The sequence below is a fragment of the Bubalus kerabau genome, chromosome 9 (genome assembly GCF_029407905.1).
Source record: "Bubalus kerabau isolate K-KA32 ecotype Philippines breed swamp buffalo chromosome 9, PCC_UOA_SB_1v2, whole genome shotgun sequence".
NCBI lineage: Eukaryota > Metazoa > Chordata > Mammalia > Artiodactyla > Bovidae > Bubalus > Bubalus kerabau.
In genome coordinates this window covers 77,329,312-77,343,619 of record NC_073632.1, presented here as the reverse complement: position 1 = coordinate 77,343,619, position 14,308 = coordinate 77,329,312, and the positions used below count along the sequence as shown (strand labels likewise).

At 36.5% G+C, this 14,308-nt stretch overlaps 1 protein-coding gene across 6 annotated transcripts in view; it reads right to left on the bottom strand.

Annotated features, from left to right (window-relative positions):
- The window catches only part of AKAP7 (A-kinase anchoring protein 7), a 125,474-nt gene that overhangs the window by 46,699 nt on the left and 64,467 nt on the right, over positions 1–14,308 (bottom strand). For all 6 annotated transcript variants that reach the window (XM_055535640.1, XM_055535639.1, XM_055535635.1 and 3 more), the window contains exon 7: positions 10,704–10,851. In XM_055535640.1, coding sequence (XP_055391615.1) covers positions 10,704–10,851 — 148 coding nt within the window. The remainder of the gene's footprint in view (positions 1–10,703; positions 10,852–14,308) is intronic.

Genomic DNA, 14,308 nt, shown 5'->3' with positions numbered 1-14,308 from the left:
TTGGACTGTGAAGAAAGCTGAGTGCCGAAGAATTGATGCTTTTGAACTGTGGTGTTGGAGAAGACTCTTGAGAGTCCCTTGGACTGCAGGGAGATCCAACCAGTCCATTCTGAAGGAGATCAGCCCTGGGATTTCTTTGGAAGGAATGATGCTCAAGCTGAAACTCCAGTACTTTGGCCACGTCATGCGAAGAGTTGACTCATTGGAAAAGACTCTGATGCTGGGAGGGATTGGGGGCAGGAGGAGAAGGGGACGACAGAGGATGAGATGGCTGGATGGCATCACTGACTCGATGGACATGAGTCTGAGTGAACTCCGGGAGTTGGTGATGGACAGGGAGGCCTGGCATGTTGCGATTCATGGGGTCGCAAAGAGTCAGGCACGACTGAGCGACTGAACTGCACTAACCCTTTCATATGTAAGATTCCCAAGGCATCTAATATAAATCATAAGGTTTGAAACCAGGCCAACAGATGGTTGGATTTTCAAAACACCCTTCACAGCTGCCACTTTGTGTTAGCATCAGATTAATAACTGATATACCCGTTAAAATACAGTGAGCCATCACTAAGATTAATTTGCTCAGTTACTTATCTTGCAACTTCCTCTAATTCAAGCAGATGTAAAAAAGCAAGCTGGGAGTTCCAACTATTAGTTCTTTTTCATTTTTATTTGAGCATAACAATGAAATTTTAAATAATTTCTTTTTAGTAGACAGGTTTCATCAGGGAAACTTTCTTACAGGTTTCATCAAGAAAACCTGTAAGAAGAGAACTATTAGATTATAAAAAGGAACAAGACTGGCACTTGGAATACAATATTCTACCATGTCAAAGGTTCTGCTTTTCAAGAACATTATGATTTCTAAATAGGATGACATAAGTTTGTTAAACCAGGATAACTTGGTTTTCTTCTAACTCAGCAAAGTACACTTCCAAGGGTACCATTTGGATGATAAATTACATGGTCACACAATTTATGTGCCATAGAGTAAATAATTAAATACCTTGCACTCAGCTCTCATTAAATTACATGATAATTTTGAACAGGGAAAATTTCTAGACGCTAAAGTTTTCAGGTGAAAAAACAATGTACAATTCCCTTAGGTGATAAACTGTATTTTTACTTTCCCTTCTTCTAACATGCTTGAAACAGATGCATCTTAAACAGTTTAAGTAGAGATGAAATTTTCTTAATCATTTCCCTGTCAGTCTGTGCAAAAGAAAACAAGACCAAAATTTTTGGCTCCGCCCACCACAAAAGAGGCGTTCCTATATTCCCACAGAATATAAGTGTCACATAATATGATTTTAACATATCATTTCACGTAGATATGCTATTGTCAGTTTTGGGTATTTTTCTACTTGTCACATTTTTAACCACAGGATGCTAAAATGGAAAATTTAAAGGGATGAACAAAAAAATTAAGGAGAGAGGAATCAAACCATTTATATTTTATAGAGAGATAACTGAGTAGCCATCAAAATTAATCTGTTCAAAGAAATGGTTGGAAATATTGATCAAAATTAAGCTTAGAGAGTTGTCTGAGGAATAAATTTTTCATAGTTTTCTTGGATATATGTACTGAAGCAAAAGTTCTTAAATGTTTTGGCCTCAAGACTCTGCTACACTGTTAATACTTATCTACAATCTCTCCCTACCAAGAGCTTTTGTTTATTTGGTATATTTACTACATTAAAAATGAAAAGATTTTTAAATGTATTTCATTCTTTTCAAATTATCAATGACAAATTCACTATATATATAATGTCATCACAAATGTTTTGTGAAAATAACTATATTGTTAATTAAAAATTTTATAGTGAGATGAATGGCATTATTTTACATTCTTGTGACTTTCTTTAATGTCTGACTTAATCAAAGATTTATCCTCATATCTGTTTCTGCATTCAATCTGTTGCAATATGTTGTTTCATTTGAAGTATAAGAAAAATCCAGCCTCACAGAGAAGTATATTTGAAAAAGGCAGGAGAATAATAGCCTTTTCAGATAACTGTGGACATTCTTCTTTGATATTACACTGAAACTCAACAAGTTGTAGTTACTTAAAGCTTAATTGCAATGTTGAATCTTAAAATGGATCAATAAACTTTCATACTATTTACAGTCAAATCTTTTGGTCTATCTTGAATATTAATGGATCTTTTATCCACACATGTCTTTGTAACAACACGCATCAGTCATTTTAAAAATACAAATTCACTGAGTTACAAAGATTCTCCATATTTTGACATAGTTCATTATATAACATCAAAAAATTCATTAATATCACATCTTCTTACTAGGAAAATCTTTATGGATTACAAAGAGGAGCAAATAAATGTCTGAGGGAAAGGAAATTTTCAGTATCTTGATAATGATAATGGTTTCACAGGTGCATACACATGTTAAAAACTCATCAACTTATACACTTTAAACAGGTACAAATTTTGAGTATAAGTTATGCCTCAAAAAAGTAAAAACAAAGTTTGATAGATAAAAACAACCTGGGAAAATCGAGTTCCTTATTCTACTCTGTTATCTTTCTGTATAAAATTTTCCATTAAAAAAAGGGGGGAAGTTTAGGAATCTGTCTACTCACAGTAATAGATCAGTTTTCTTAAAGTCTTACTATTGTCTGAAACCTTGAGTTTTATTTTTTTTTTAATCATTAAAACTAGATACATCTTTATTAATCAAAACAGGAACTGTTACCATCAACACATATTTTGCCAATGAGAAATAAGCTTGTTTATTCCTGTAGCATAAAAATCTGTGCCTATGGATTTGATGAACTCTTGGCAAGCATTTTCTGCCTCCTGCTGGTTGTGGAAGTGTTTTCCCTGCAAAAAGTTGTCAGGATGCTTGAAGAAATGGTAGTGGGTTGACAAGAGGTCAGGTGAATATGGTGGATCAGGCAAAACTTCATAGCCCAATTCGTTCAACTTTTGAAGCCTTGGTCTTGCTACATGTGGTCACACATTATCATGGAGAAGAATTAGACACATTTGGTTGACCAATCCTAGCTGCAGGTGTTGCTGTTTTCAGTGCATCTCATCAATTTGCTGAGCATACTTCTCAGATATAATGGTTTCACTGGGATTCAGAAAGCTGTAGTGAAGCAAACCAGCAGCAGACCACCAAACAGTATGATCATGACCTTTTGTTGGTGCAAGTTTGGCTTTGGGAAATGCTTTGGAGCTTTTTCTTGGTCCAACCACTGAGCTGGTTGTCACTGATAGTCATAAAATCCACTTTTCATCAGATCAAGAAATGGTTCATTGTTCTTGCATAGAATAAGAGAAGATGATGCTTCAAATCGATGATTTTTTTGGTTTTTGGTCAGCACATGAGACACCCACTTATTGAGCTTTTTTGCCTTTCCGATTTGATTCAAATGTTGAATGACCATAGGATGGTCGACCGAAGTTGAATTCTACGGCAACTTCTCGTGTAGTTATAAGAGGATCAGCTTCAATGATAACTCCTGGTTGTTGTCAACTTCTGATGGCTGGCCACTATGCTCGTCATCTTCAAGGCTCTCATCTCTTTTGCCAAACTTCTTGAACCACTACTGCACTATACATTCATTAGCAGTTGCAAGTTATCTCTGCTGCTTTATGAACCATTTTGAACTCAAATTAAAAAAAATGCTTGAATTTGCTTTTTTCTAACATCATTTCTATAGTCTAAAATAAATATAAAGTAAAAGCAAGTAATCATTAGCCAAAGGACTTAAATCTAGAAATGTGAATTAAAATGATTTATAGCATAACCACACTTGTTTAAGAATGTATTCTAATATCAAATGGAAAAGTTCAACAATGTAAAACCACAATTACTTTTGTACCAACCTAATACTTGCAGTCTGGAATCAAACTAACTCCCTCAATATGAATGTCAATACTACCAATTACTAAGCTTTGTAATTCGAGACAAAGTACTGAAAACTTCTTTTCTTTAGTTTAGTTATCTGTAATATGGGGTTAAAATATGATCTACCACACAGTTGTTTGAAGAAGTTAATTACATAGTTAAATAGTTCATTACAATAACATAGTCTATTTTTATTTTACATAAAGAAAAATCTGGAAAAATTCATTAACATGTTGATGGTGGTAGTCTTTGGGTGGTAAAACTGAAAAGATTATTTTTACTATCTTATATATATCTTTCATTTTAATTTTCCAAAATTAACACACATCTTTGTAAACAGAGTAGATATTTGGAAAAATGGATGACTGGGAGACTGGAAGGAAGGAAAGGAGGCAGGATATCTGACTGCTTCAGGCTAGGTCTCACAGGTAGGCAATACTGATGAAATTACAGAAAAGTATAGGATCTAGTCTTTAGTTTCATAGATTCAAAGGATTCACGGGGTTGCAAAGAGTCGGACACGACTGAGCGACTGATCTGATCTGATCTGATCTGATACTGCATGAATGATAAAGACTCTTTGAACCTTGAGTTTTATTATTAGCGGTAAATGATGTCAGTTTTCTTTGATGTGACAGGTTTATTTCTTTTCAAGAAAATAGCTGCCAAATACCCAAATGTGGAAACAAAAAATGGCTAATGGCCCTTTTTCGAGAAAAAATGGTGTTCCATGAAGGGAAGTGGCTACTTTAATATCATCACTAATATCACCTCTGCTCTGTCCTGCCTCCTAATGTACTGCTTCTCTCCCCTGTAAACTGTACCTATTGTTCCTCGACAGTGTCCTTTCTCTACTATCCATCTCATCCTATTTATCCAAGCCCTGAAACTCCCCATCCCCAGCTCTCCTATAAGCTAAAGTTATATGCTTCTTCCACTGTGTCCTATCAAAACCCATCATTGTTATGGATGAAGCTCTATTTATCTACTCCTCCTCCCTCTCCATTTTTCAGATGTAGTCTTAGCTCCCCAGTGACACTGTATACTCTTAAGGACTATGTCTTACACTTCTCTGTATCTCGTGATACCTAAGAGGAGTATACACATCATACATACTCAATAACATTTATTAAATTAATGATGAGTAATTATTATTAAACAGCTAGGGTTCCCAGAAAATCACATTTATACCTCTGCTTGCGGAAGTTATAAAGAAGTACATGGGCCTGGGGGAAAAAAAAAAAAAACCTTCTAGACCTTTCCAAATTCTCCACTGCCTCCTATGAGAAATATCTGACAGCTGAAAGTAAACTAGTCTTTGTAAGCACTAAATTGCTCATCAATCTTCCAAAGGGTGTCATTTAGTCAGTTACTTTCCCAAAGGAAATATAATGGAACAGAGCTGCCAGGGAAAAATTAATACACTCAACTCCAGTAAGTAGCTCACAGAGAAGAGCTTTCACCACCCTAGGACATCTGAACTATATTTCATTCCTGGATTCACCAGGAAGGACTGGTTTTACACTTTAAAAAAAAAAATTGTATTTTAAATGATTAATGAATGCAGTTAGGTTTGCAAGAAGTTACAGCCCAATATTAAGTAAGCATATTATCAACCAAATTTTTGATGAGAATTAAAAAGTAGTACTTTTTTCTTGCATCTGAATGTATGACTATTGGCTCCATAACCTACCAAACCTCCCCCTAACGCTCCAGATAAAGATGCACAATGACAGAAGTTGGAGAGGAAAATGCTCAGCATGGAAACCTAAAGCAGGCCCAGGGAACAGCAACAGCTGCCAGGAGATCCAAACTCAGATGCTGTCAGGAACCACGGAGGTAGTGTGACTGAGTTAAGCAAATTGTAAAAGAAGAACAAGAGTGAGGGGATGACAAAAGGTAGCTGCTTTCAAGGTGTACCCACTCAGGAAATCACTGCATTCAAGATCATAAAACAGGTGTGGCCATATTTTTTGACTGTTAAAAGGCACCAGAAACCCAGATTTTTTTTTAAGTAAAATTACCCCTAAACTGGCAACAATTATAAAAACAAACAAACAAAAACCCTGTGTTAGTCCAGTATTAATACAACATGTTGTAGTTGTTTAGTCACTAAGTCGTGTCCAACTCTTTTGCAACCCCATGGACTGTAGCCTGCCAGGCTCCTCTGCCCGTGAGATTTCCCAGGCAAGAATACTGGAGTGGGATGCCATTTCCTTCTCCAGGGGATCTTCCCCACCCAGAGATCAAACCTGCATCTCCTGCATCAGCAGGCAGATTCTTTACAACTGAGCCACCAGGGAAGCCCAAGACAACATGAAGGGTTGCTAAGTAGTGATCTTTGGAACACACAGTAAGGTTGGTGGGGTGCAAAAAAAATTCTAAAAAAAACTTTCTAAAACTAAAGCTCTATTTCACACCCACTTTTAGTAACTGAATTTCTTTCTTAATCTGAGTGTCTGAGTATTTAATTAATGATCACACCAGATAGATGAAAAGCTCAAATGTAAAAATAACCAAAAAAGCAGAGGAAAATATAAATGAAAATGTATCAAATTTTTAGTTTGGAGATGACTCTAGTCACAATAATTAAAGAAATCACAGAATTTTTGTATCTATAATTTTACAAAACTAAAAAACATCTAATATGAAAAATTTCTTGTGACCAAAACTGAATGCAAAATAAAACCTGGAAAATATCTGAAGCCAATATAGCAAAAGGCTAATCATCTTTACTCTTTAAAAAAAAAATCCTCACAAACTATTAAGAGACACAAGAAGAATGAAATCCAACTCCTGATGGACAAAAATAGCTTGCTGCTGCCAGTTCCTAATACAAAGCAATTACCCTGTGGGACCAGGGCTGAGACATCTGAAAAACCACACATGGGGTTATGAGTGGGAAACATACATAGTTAAATGAGTTCTCAGAAAAACTTTAAAAGCACCAGAGGAAATCAAGTGCCACAAGAGACCCAACAAATAGAAGAATTCATAGGAACTGGATCTTCAAATATGATAAGAATTTTCAAAATTAATTATATTGAAATCATCAAAGAGATAAATGAAGGAATACATCCATAAGCAAAGAGCCGAGCAGGAAAATATGATAAAAATCAACTGCAAATCTTGGGAATGAAGCATATAGTCATTGGTATTTTTAAAATGTCCTAAACAATATAACTGAGACAGCTGAAAAGAAGATCAGTGATTTGAAATCCAGTATTATCCAAGAATGCACCATTAACAAATTAAGATGGGAAATATGCAAATCTAAAAATTCTCTCCCCCAAAAAATTCACGTATGTATCCATATATACACTTTTATGAATAATTTCAGGAGGTTCCCAGAGTTCCTGAAGCCCAAATTCTACTCTAGAATTCTGAACACAAAATATCTTATGATCATCTGAAATCTGTCCCATTCTCTGTATACAACACAATACTGGTTTTAAGGTTCAGGAAACAGACATTATATTTGAATTAGGATCAAATTAAAGAGCAACCATACCAAATGTAAGCCAAATAAATCTGAACAAAAGGGTGGAAGATCTAAAAAACACCTTTCTCCAAAGAAATCACCCATATGGCTAAAAAGCACATGAAAAGATACTCAATATCACTAATTATTTGACCAAAACTACAAATAACATATCACCTTACACTGATCAGGAGGGCTTCCCTGGTGGCTCAGACGGTAAAGAATCCACCTGCGATAAGGGAGACCTGGGTTTGATTCCTGGGTTCGGAAGATCCCCTGGAGGAGGGCATGGCAACTCACTCCAGTAGTCTTGCCTGAAGAATTCCATGGACAGAGGAGTCTGGTGGGTTACAGTCCATGGGGTTGCAAAGAGTCAGAAAAGACTGAAAGACTTTCACTTTCACACTGATAAGAATGGTCATCATCAAAAATCTATTATACAAACAATAAATGCTGGAGAGGTTGTGATAAAAAGAGAACCCTCCTACACTGATGGTGGGAATGTAAACTGGTACACCCACTATGAAGAACAGTATGGAGACTCGTTAAAAAACTGAAAATAGAGCTACCATAAGATCCTGCAATCCCATTCCTGGACATATATCAGGAGAAAACCATAATTCAAAAAGATACATGCTCTCCAGTGTTCACAACAGCATTATTTACAACAGCCAGGACACGGAAGCAACCCAAATGTCCATCAACAGAGGAATAATAGATAAAGAAGATGTGGAACATAGACACAGCGGATTATCACTAAGCCACAAAAAAGAGAAGGAAACAATGCCACTTGCAGGAACATGGATGGACCCAGAAATTGTCAAACTGAGTGAAGCAAATCAGACAGAGAAAGACAAGTATCATATGACAGATATCATTTATATGTGGAATCTAAAAAAAAGGGTACAATTGTACAAATGAACTTATGTACAAAACAGAAATAGAGTTACAAATGTAGAAAACAAACTTATGGTTACCAGAGGGTAAAGGAGGGCGAGGGATAAATTGGGAGATTGGGATTGACATATACACACTGCTGCTGCTGCTGCTGCTAAGTCGCTTCAGTCGTGTCCGACTCTGTGCGACCCCATAGACGGCAGCCCACCAGGCTCCCCCGTCCCTGGGATTCTCCAGGCAAGAACACTGGAGTGGGTTGCCATTTCCTTCTCCAATGCATGAAAGTGAAAAGTGAAAGTGAAGTCGCTCAGTCGTGTCCGACTCTTAGTGACCCCATGGACTGCAGCGCACCAAGCTCCTCCATCCATGGGATTTGCCAGGCAAGAGTACTGAGTTGGGTGCCATTGCCTTCTCCGCATATACACACTACTATATATAAAATATGTAACTAGTAAGGAGCCATTGTATAGCACAGGGAACTCTACTCAATACTTTGCAATGGCTTAAATGGGAAAAGCATCTGAAAGAGTGGAAATATATATATATATATGCATAACTGATTCACTTCACTGTACACCTGAAACTAACACAACATCGTAAATCAACTATGCTCCAATAAAAAAACTTTTTTACAAATACAAAAAAAAAATCTGAACAAGAAATGAAACTCACAAAGAAAGAGTCCTGAATCCTGCCCAATATTTGCTGCTATAAAACTCGGGTAAGATCAAGAAAATCAGTAATTATCCACAGCAAATATAAGACTCTAGTGTGTATTAAAATTGGTTAATGATTATAAAATAATTATCATTTTCAATGTCGACAGTAATGTTCAGAATGGTAGGAGAATATAGATTATGTGTAACAGGCAAAAACCATTTTTTAAATAATCTTAATGATCCATATGGGTGAAATTTGAAAGAAGCTAAATTGCTCTGAGTTAGAAAAGGATGAGAGATAAAGAGCCTGAGAGAAAAAGTCGAGAGAAATTGCCTGGGATAAGGGGAGTTTTAGAAACCAAGCTGGAAAGGAGCAGTAAAAGAAAATTCAGTGAGTGGAGCACAGTAATTTGGGGTGAGCTGAAAAGAACTGTGTAATGGCAATATTGGCGATCCATGCTGTGAGCTGCATAATGCAAGCCCACAATACCTTCAGTAAAATCTACATGTTGCTCTTTTTTCAAAAAAATAGGAGTGGGAGAGGCAATGAAGCACTGAGTTCTCCTTCAAGGTTGGTCTAAAGTAATTACAGACAAGATATGGAAAGCTAGCCAAAATCTGTATTATGCAAGAAGGATTTAAATTTGCTTTTTACAGTGAACCTAAAGAGAAATGTTTGGTCCGCATCAAAACTTTGATGGAAGCCAGCTCTCTTACAGAGGTTCTGAAAACTTTTAAAAAAGTCTTCCTTAAAACACACTTGACATGTTTCAGAACACAGAATTCAAATGACATACTGAATACCTTCTGTTTAAGAGGGCTAAGATCTTTGGAAGGTAAAATGGCTTCTCTGATGAGAATTTAGAAATAAAATTGTCTTCTTGAACATTTTAAAAATACTTTCTGTATAAAGATTCTTTCAGGATGTATATTTCCATAGGTTTTCTTCAAGCTGACCTTGATGGTGGCAAGAAAGTACCTTGGTTGAAGACCCTTGAGATATTTAGATACATGTTTTTATCTTCTCTATTTTCACGTCACTTAAAAAGTATACAAATGAAGTTCTTGAAGTTCACAATTTTATAAGATTTCCCAGCTTAAAACAGTAAATTTCAATCACAACAGATCAGGTTCCTTTGAAAGACAGCCACATTGCAAACGAGAAATACCCCTGTTCTAGTTTTTCACATTCTTCTTTTGGTGTACATGCTCTGTACTTAGAAACATAACTGTGCATGAATCTGTCTCATCACAAGCCATCTCCCTCATAAGATGATAGAGCATTTATGAATGAATCTTGGTCTCCCCTCAAAACATATTTTTCTTAAGGAAGAAATTGAAAGACAAGTTTTCGATCTCTGCAGGCCACCCATGCTTTTTCTTCTCAGAGTGAAACGTTCTGGCCTGGCATAGTCTATTCCTAATTAAAAGCAGCAAAGATGAAAATAGCTGGCATAGAAGGCTGTGATCATATAGGCCTTCACTGATGAAAACACTTTCTTCATATTCACAAAATAAAATTACACTGAAATGAATTTTGAATCAACATTTCAAGACTTCACGATGATTATATTTTAAAGTACAGAAGCATAAAAACTATAGGTACTGAAATCTTGACTGATAAATATAAATACTAAATATGTTCCACAAAATTTTTAATGTATTATTGTCAAAACATAATGTTTAGGAAAATATGTCACTGAGAAAAACATACAACATAAACATTTGCCAAAACAAAATGACGCTGAAGAAATCAAAACCAAAGATAATAATTTTTAAATGCCACTCACCAATCACAATTGAAGACTCACAGTGATAATAGCCATTACTTTGCTTTTTCTTCAGCATGGAGCAAAGATCTATACAGTGTACCACTTCTTCTCCAAATCTATGGCCGATAAATTTTTCATATAATTTGGGGTCTATTTTTTTCACTCCCTTGAAATGACAAGACAAAATCACATCAATCAATCATTTCATTTAGGCAACCAATTCATATCTTTATCACTTTCTTAGAACCTGATAGTACATTTTGATATATAGTCTTGCCTGCTGGCATCTGAAAATGGATACCACAAAATTGCTGTAAAGTTGTTTTTAAAGTCTCTCTGCCTGGAATGAGTTGTATTTTTTTTTTTTAAATTGAAGAATGTTGAGCAAAATTAATAAGGTATATCAAGTTGAAATTTGAGATATCAAGAAAAGAGTAATCATCTCCAAAGACAATGGAGAAATGGGAGAAATTTTCAATGACATGGAATGTAACATTTTATAGTGTGTAGAACGTAACATTTGCATCCATTTTAATAAATGGATGCAATTTTTAAACTCCTTATGTAAGAATCATTGAAAGACAATTAAAGGCTATTCCAATAGGAGTCAATAGGTCTTTCAAGTTTTTCTCTACCTGCCCCTCCTGATTATGTGTGCTTTAATAGCAGAAATAGGGCTTGTTGTTGACAAATGAGTAACTTGGTAGTTACCCCAAACATGGGAAAGAATGTCTCCCTCTCCCCTTACTATACATGGTCCTATACCTGCCTCATAGTCCCAAAACACATTCGTTGAGATGAACATATAGTACTTTACAGGGCAAGTTTACTAGCTGGCCATGTGCAAACTTTTCCTTTAAATGTGTATATATATATATATATATATATATTTACATTGCCCTGGAAATATCTGTCATTTCTAAAACTCAGAAAATATAAAGAATATAGAAAAAAAAAGGAAATGAAAAATCATTTATGACCCTGTTATTTATATATTAATAAAATACATTAACCCTGTGATATATATATTCTTCAAGTCTTTCTCTATGCATGTATGTTATTTTCAAATTATACTTATATAAAGTAAAGTAAAGTAGCTCAGTCATGTCCGACTCTTTGCAACCCCATGGACTGTAGCCTACCAGGCTCCTCTGTCCATGGGATTTCCCAGGCAAGAGTACTGGAGTAGGTTGCCATTTCCTTCTTCCTTTATATATACTTACATAAATCTTACTAAAGTATAATTAGAATATGTACTTTCCCTTTTTATTCACAAAAATCACAAAAAAATTTTAAATGCAGATAGAAAAAAATTAAAATCACACCAAACTACTACTAAAATTTTATATATTTTATTTTTCCTATGCATGAGTTGTACCATGAGTACTATTTGATAATCAGCTTTTTTCAGTTAATATGTCATATTGATAAGTAATAAATAAATGTGAAAAATATTTTTATATTTTCATAGTATTCCATTATATGGAGATATAATTTATTCACTCAATTCTTTATTGTTGAACATGTCGGGGAGTTAAGATCCTACATGCCTCAGCCAAAAAAAAGAAAAAAAAAATATATATATATAAAAAACATGTTTTTGTTGAGCTATGTGTTTCAACTGAGCTCCTGATCTTTCCTAACCACTTCACTCAGACTTCCCCACCTCAGTTAACAGCAACCATGTTTGACTTGATCAGGCTGAAAAGCTTGGGCTCATCCTTGATTCTCCTCTTTCCCTTAGCCCTACTTCCAATCATATCATGTTGGTTCTACCTTCAAAACACACGCAGTTCTCACCACTCCCCTGCCACCTCTGTCCAAGCACTTCTGTTTCTTTCACCTGGATTATCCCAAGAGCTTCCTGACTGTTTTCTCTTTGGAAGTCAAACTGATCCTATGAAAACATACACCCAGATCATGTCATCCTCTGCTCAAAATTCTCCAAAGGGTCTCCATTTTTCTCAGAGGAGCCAAACTGCCCCAACCCACCTGCAGGGTCCTGATCTGCTCTCCCTGGACCTCATGGGCCTCGTGTCCACCACTCTAGCCTTCATCCCTCAGCAGCCTCCCCAACCTCCTTGCTCTTCTGTGAACAAGCCAGGCAGAGCCGACCTCACAGGCCCTGTGCTGCCTGTCCCCGCTCCTGAAATGCTCCTCCCCCAGGTGTCTTCATCGTCCATCCTCATCTCCTTTAATTCTCTGCTCAAATATTACTTTCTTAATAGGGCTTCATTTATTACCTTTTTATATAAAAAGATGCCTAAGAATTGATGCTTTTGAATTGTGGTGCGAGAGAAGATTCTTGAGAGCCCCTTGGACAGCAAGGAGATCAAACCAGTCAATCCTAAGAGAAATCAACCCTGAATGCTCAATGGAAAGACTAATGCTGAAGCTGAAGTTCACAAACAGATGACCCATTGGAAAAGACCCTGATGCTGGGAAGGATTGAAGGTAAAAGGAGAAGAGGGCAGCAGAGGATGAGATGGCTGGATAGTATCACCGATTCAATGGACGTGAACTTGGGCAAACTCCAGGAGATAAGGAGGGACAGGGAGGCCTGGTGGGGTGCAGTCCATAGGATTGTAAAGAGTCAGATACAACTTAGCAACTGAACAATAGGGCTTCACTTAACCACGCCATCCCTCGTCCCCAAGCAGCCCTCCCAAATCCTCTCTTTCTCCCCCTATACATACTTATGTTTCTCCATAGCACTTACCATCTTCTAACATATTATGTAGTTCATGTTTATGTCACTGTCTGTCTAGCTGTCTCTCTCCATTAGAACAGGAGTGCCACACAAGGATTTTTGTCTGATTTTTATTCTCTGAAATATATATCCTCAGTCCCTTATAGCTTATGGGCTTCCCTTATAGCTTAGTCAGTAAAGAATCTGCCTGCAATGCAGGAGACCCGGGTTCAATTCCTGGCTTGGGAAGATCACCTGGAGAAGGAAATAGTAACCCACTCCAGTATACTTGCCTGGAGAATCCCATGGATAGAGGAGCCTGGCAGGCTACACAGTCCATGGGGTCACAAGAGTCAGACATGACTTAGCAACTAAACCACCACCACCATCCTCAGTCCCTAGAACAGTGCTTGACATGAAGCAGGGCTCGATAAATAACTGTCACAAGTGCAAAGGAGGATAAAGTTTCAAGAAGAGAATAGTTGACAACATCAAATGCTGTTCATTCAGAGTTTAGCAAGAAAGAAAATGAATGGATTTCTTTTGATTTGGTGAGCAGAAGTCCATGAGGGACAGCAGAGCCTAATGCTGAGGGTCAGTTAGTGCATGAGGGCAAGTCCCTGCTTGGCCACTTCTCAGCCATGTGGCTTCATTTCAGTTTCCTTATCCTTAAAATGAGGCTAACAATCATACCCACCTCTAAGTGCTATATGCACTAAATGAGTCAATTTATAAAAGTGCTTAAAACAGTGAAATATGGTAAATGCTATAATATATTGTAGATAATTATTATTAGGAAAGACTACTGAAAATCATAGGTAAGATCTCAGGGGGGAAAAGTTCTGAGTAAATGGAAACTGACCATCTTATTTCTTTTTCAAATGCTTTTTCATTTGTGTGTGTTTGTTGTGTGGGGATGGGATGGGGAAAGGGT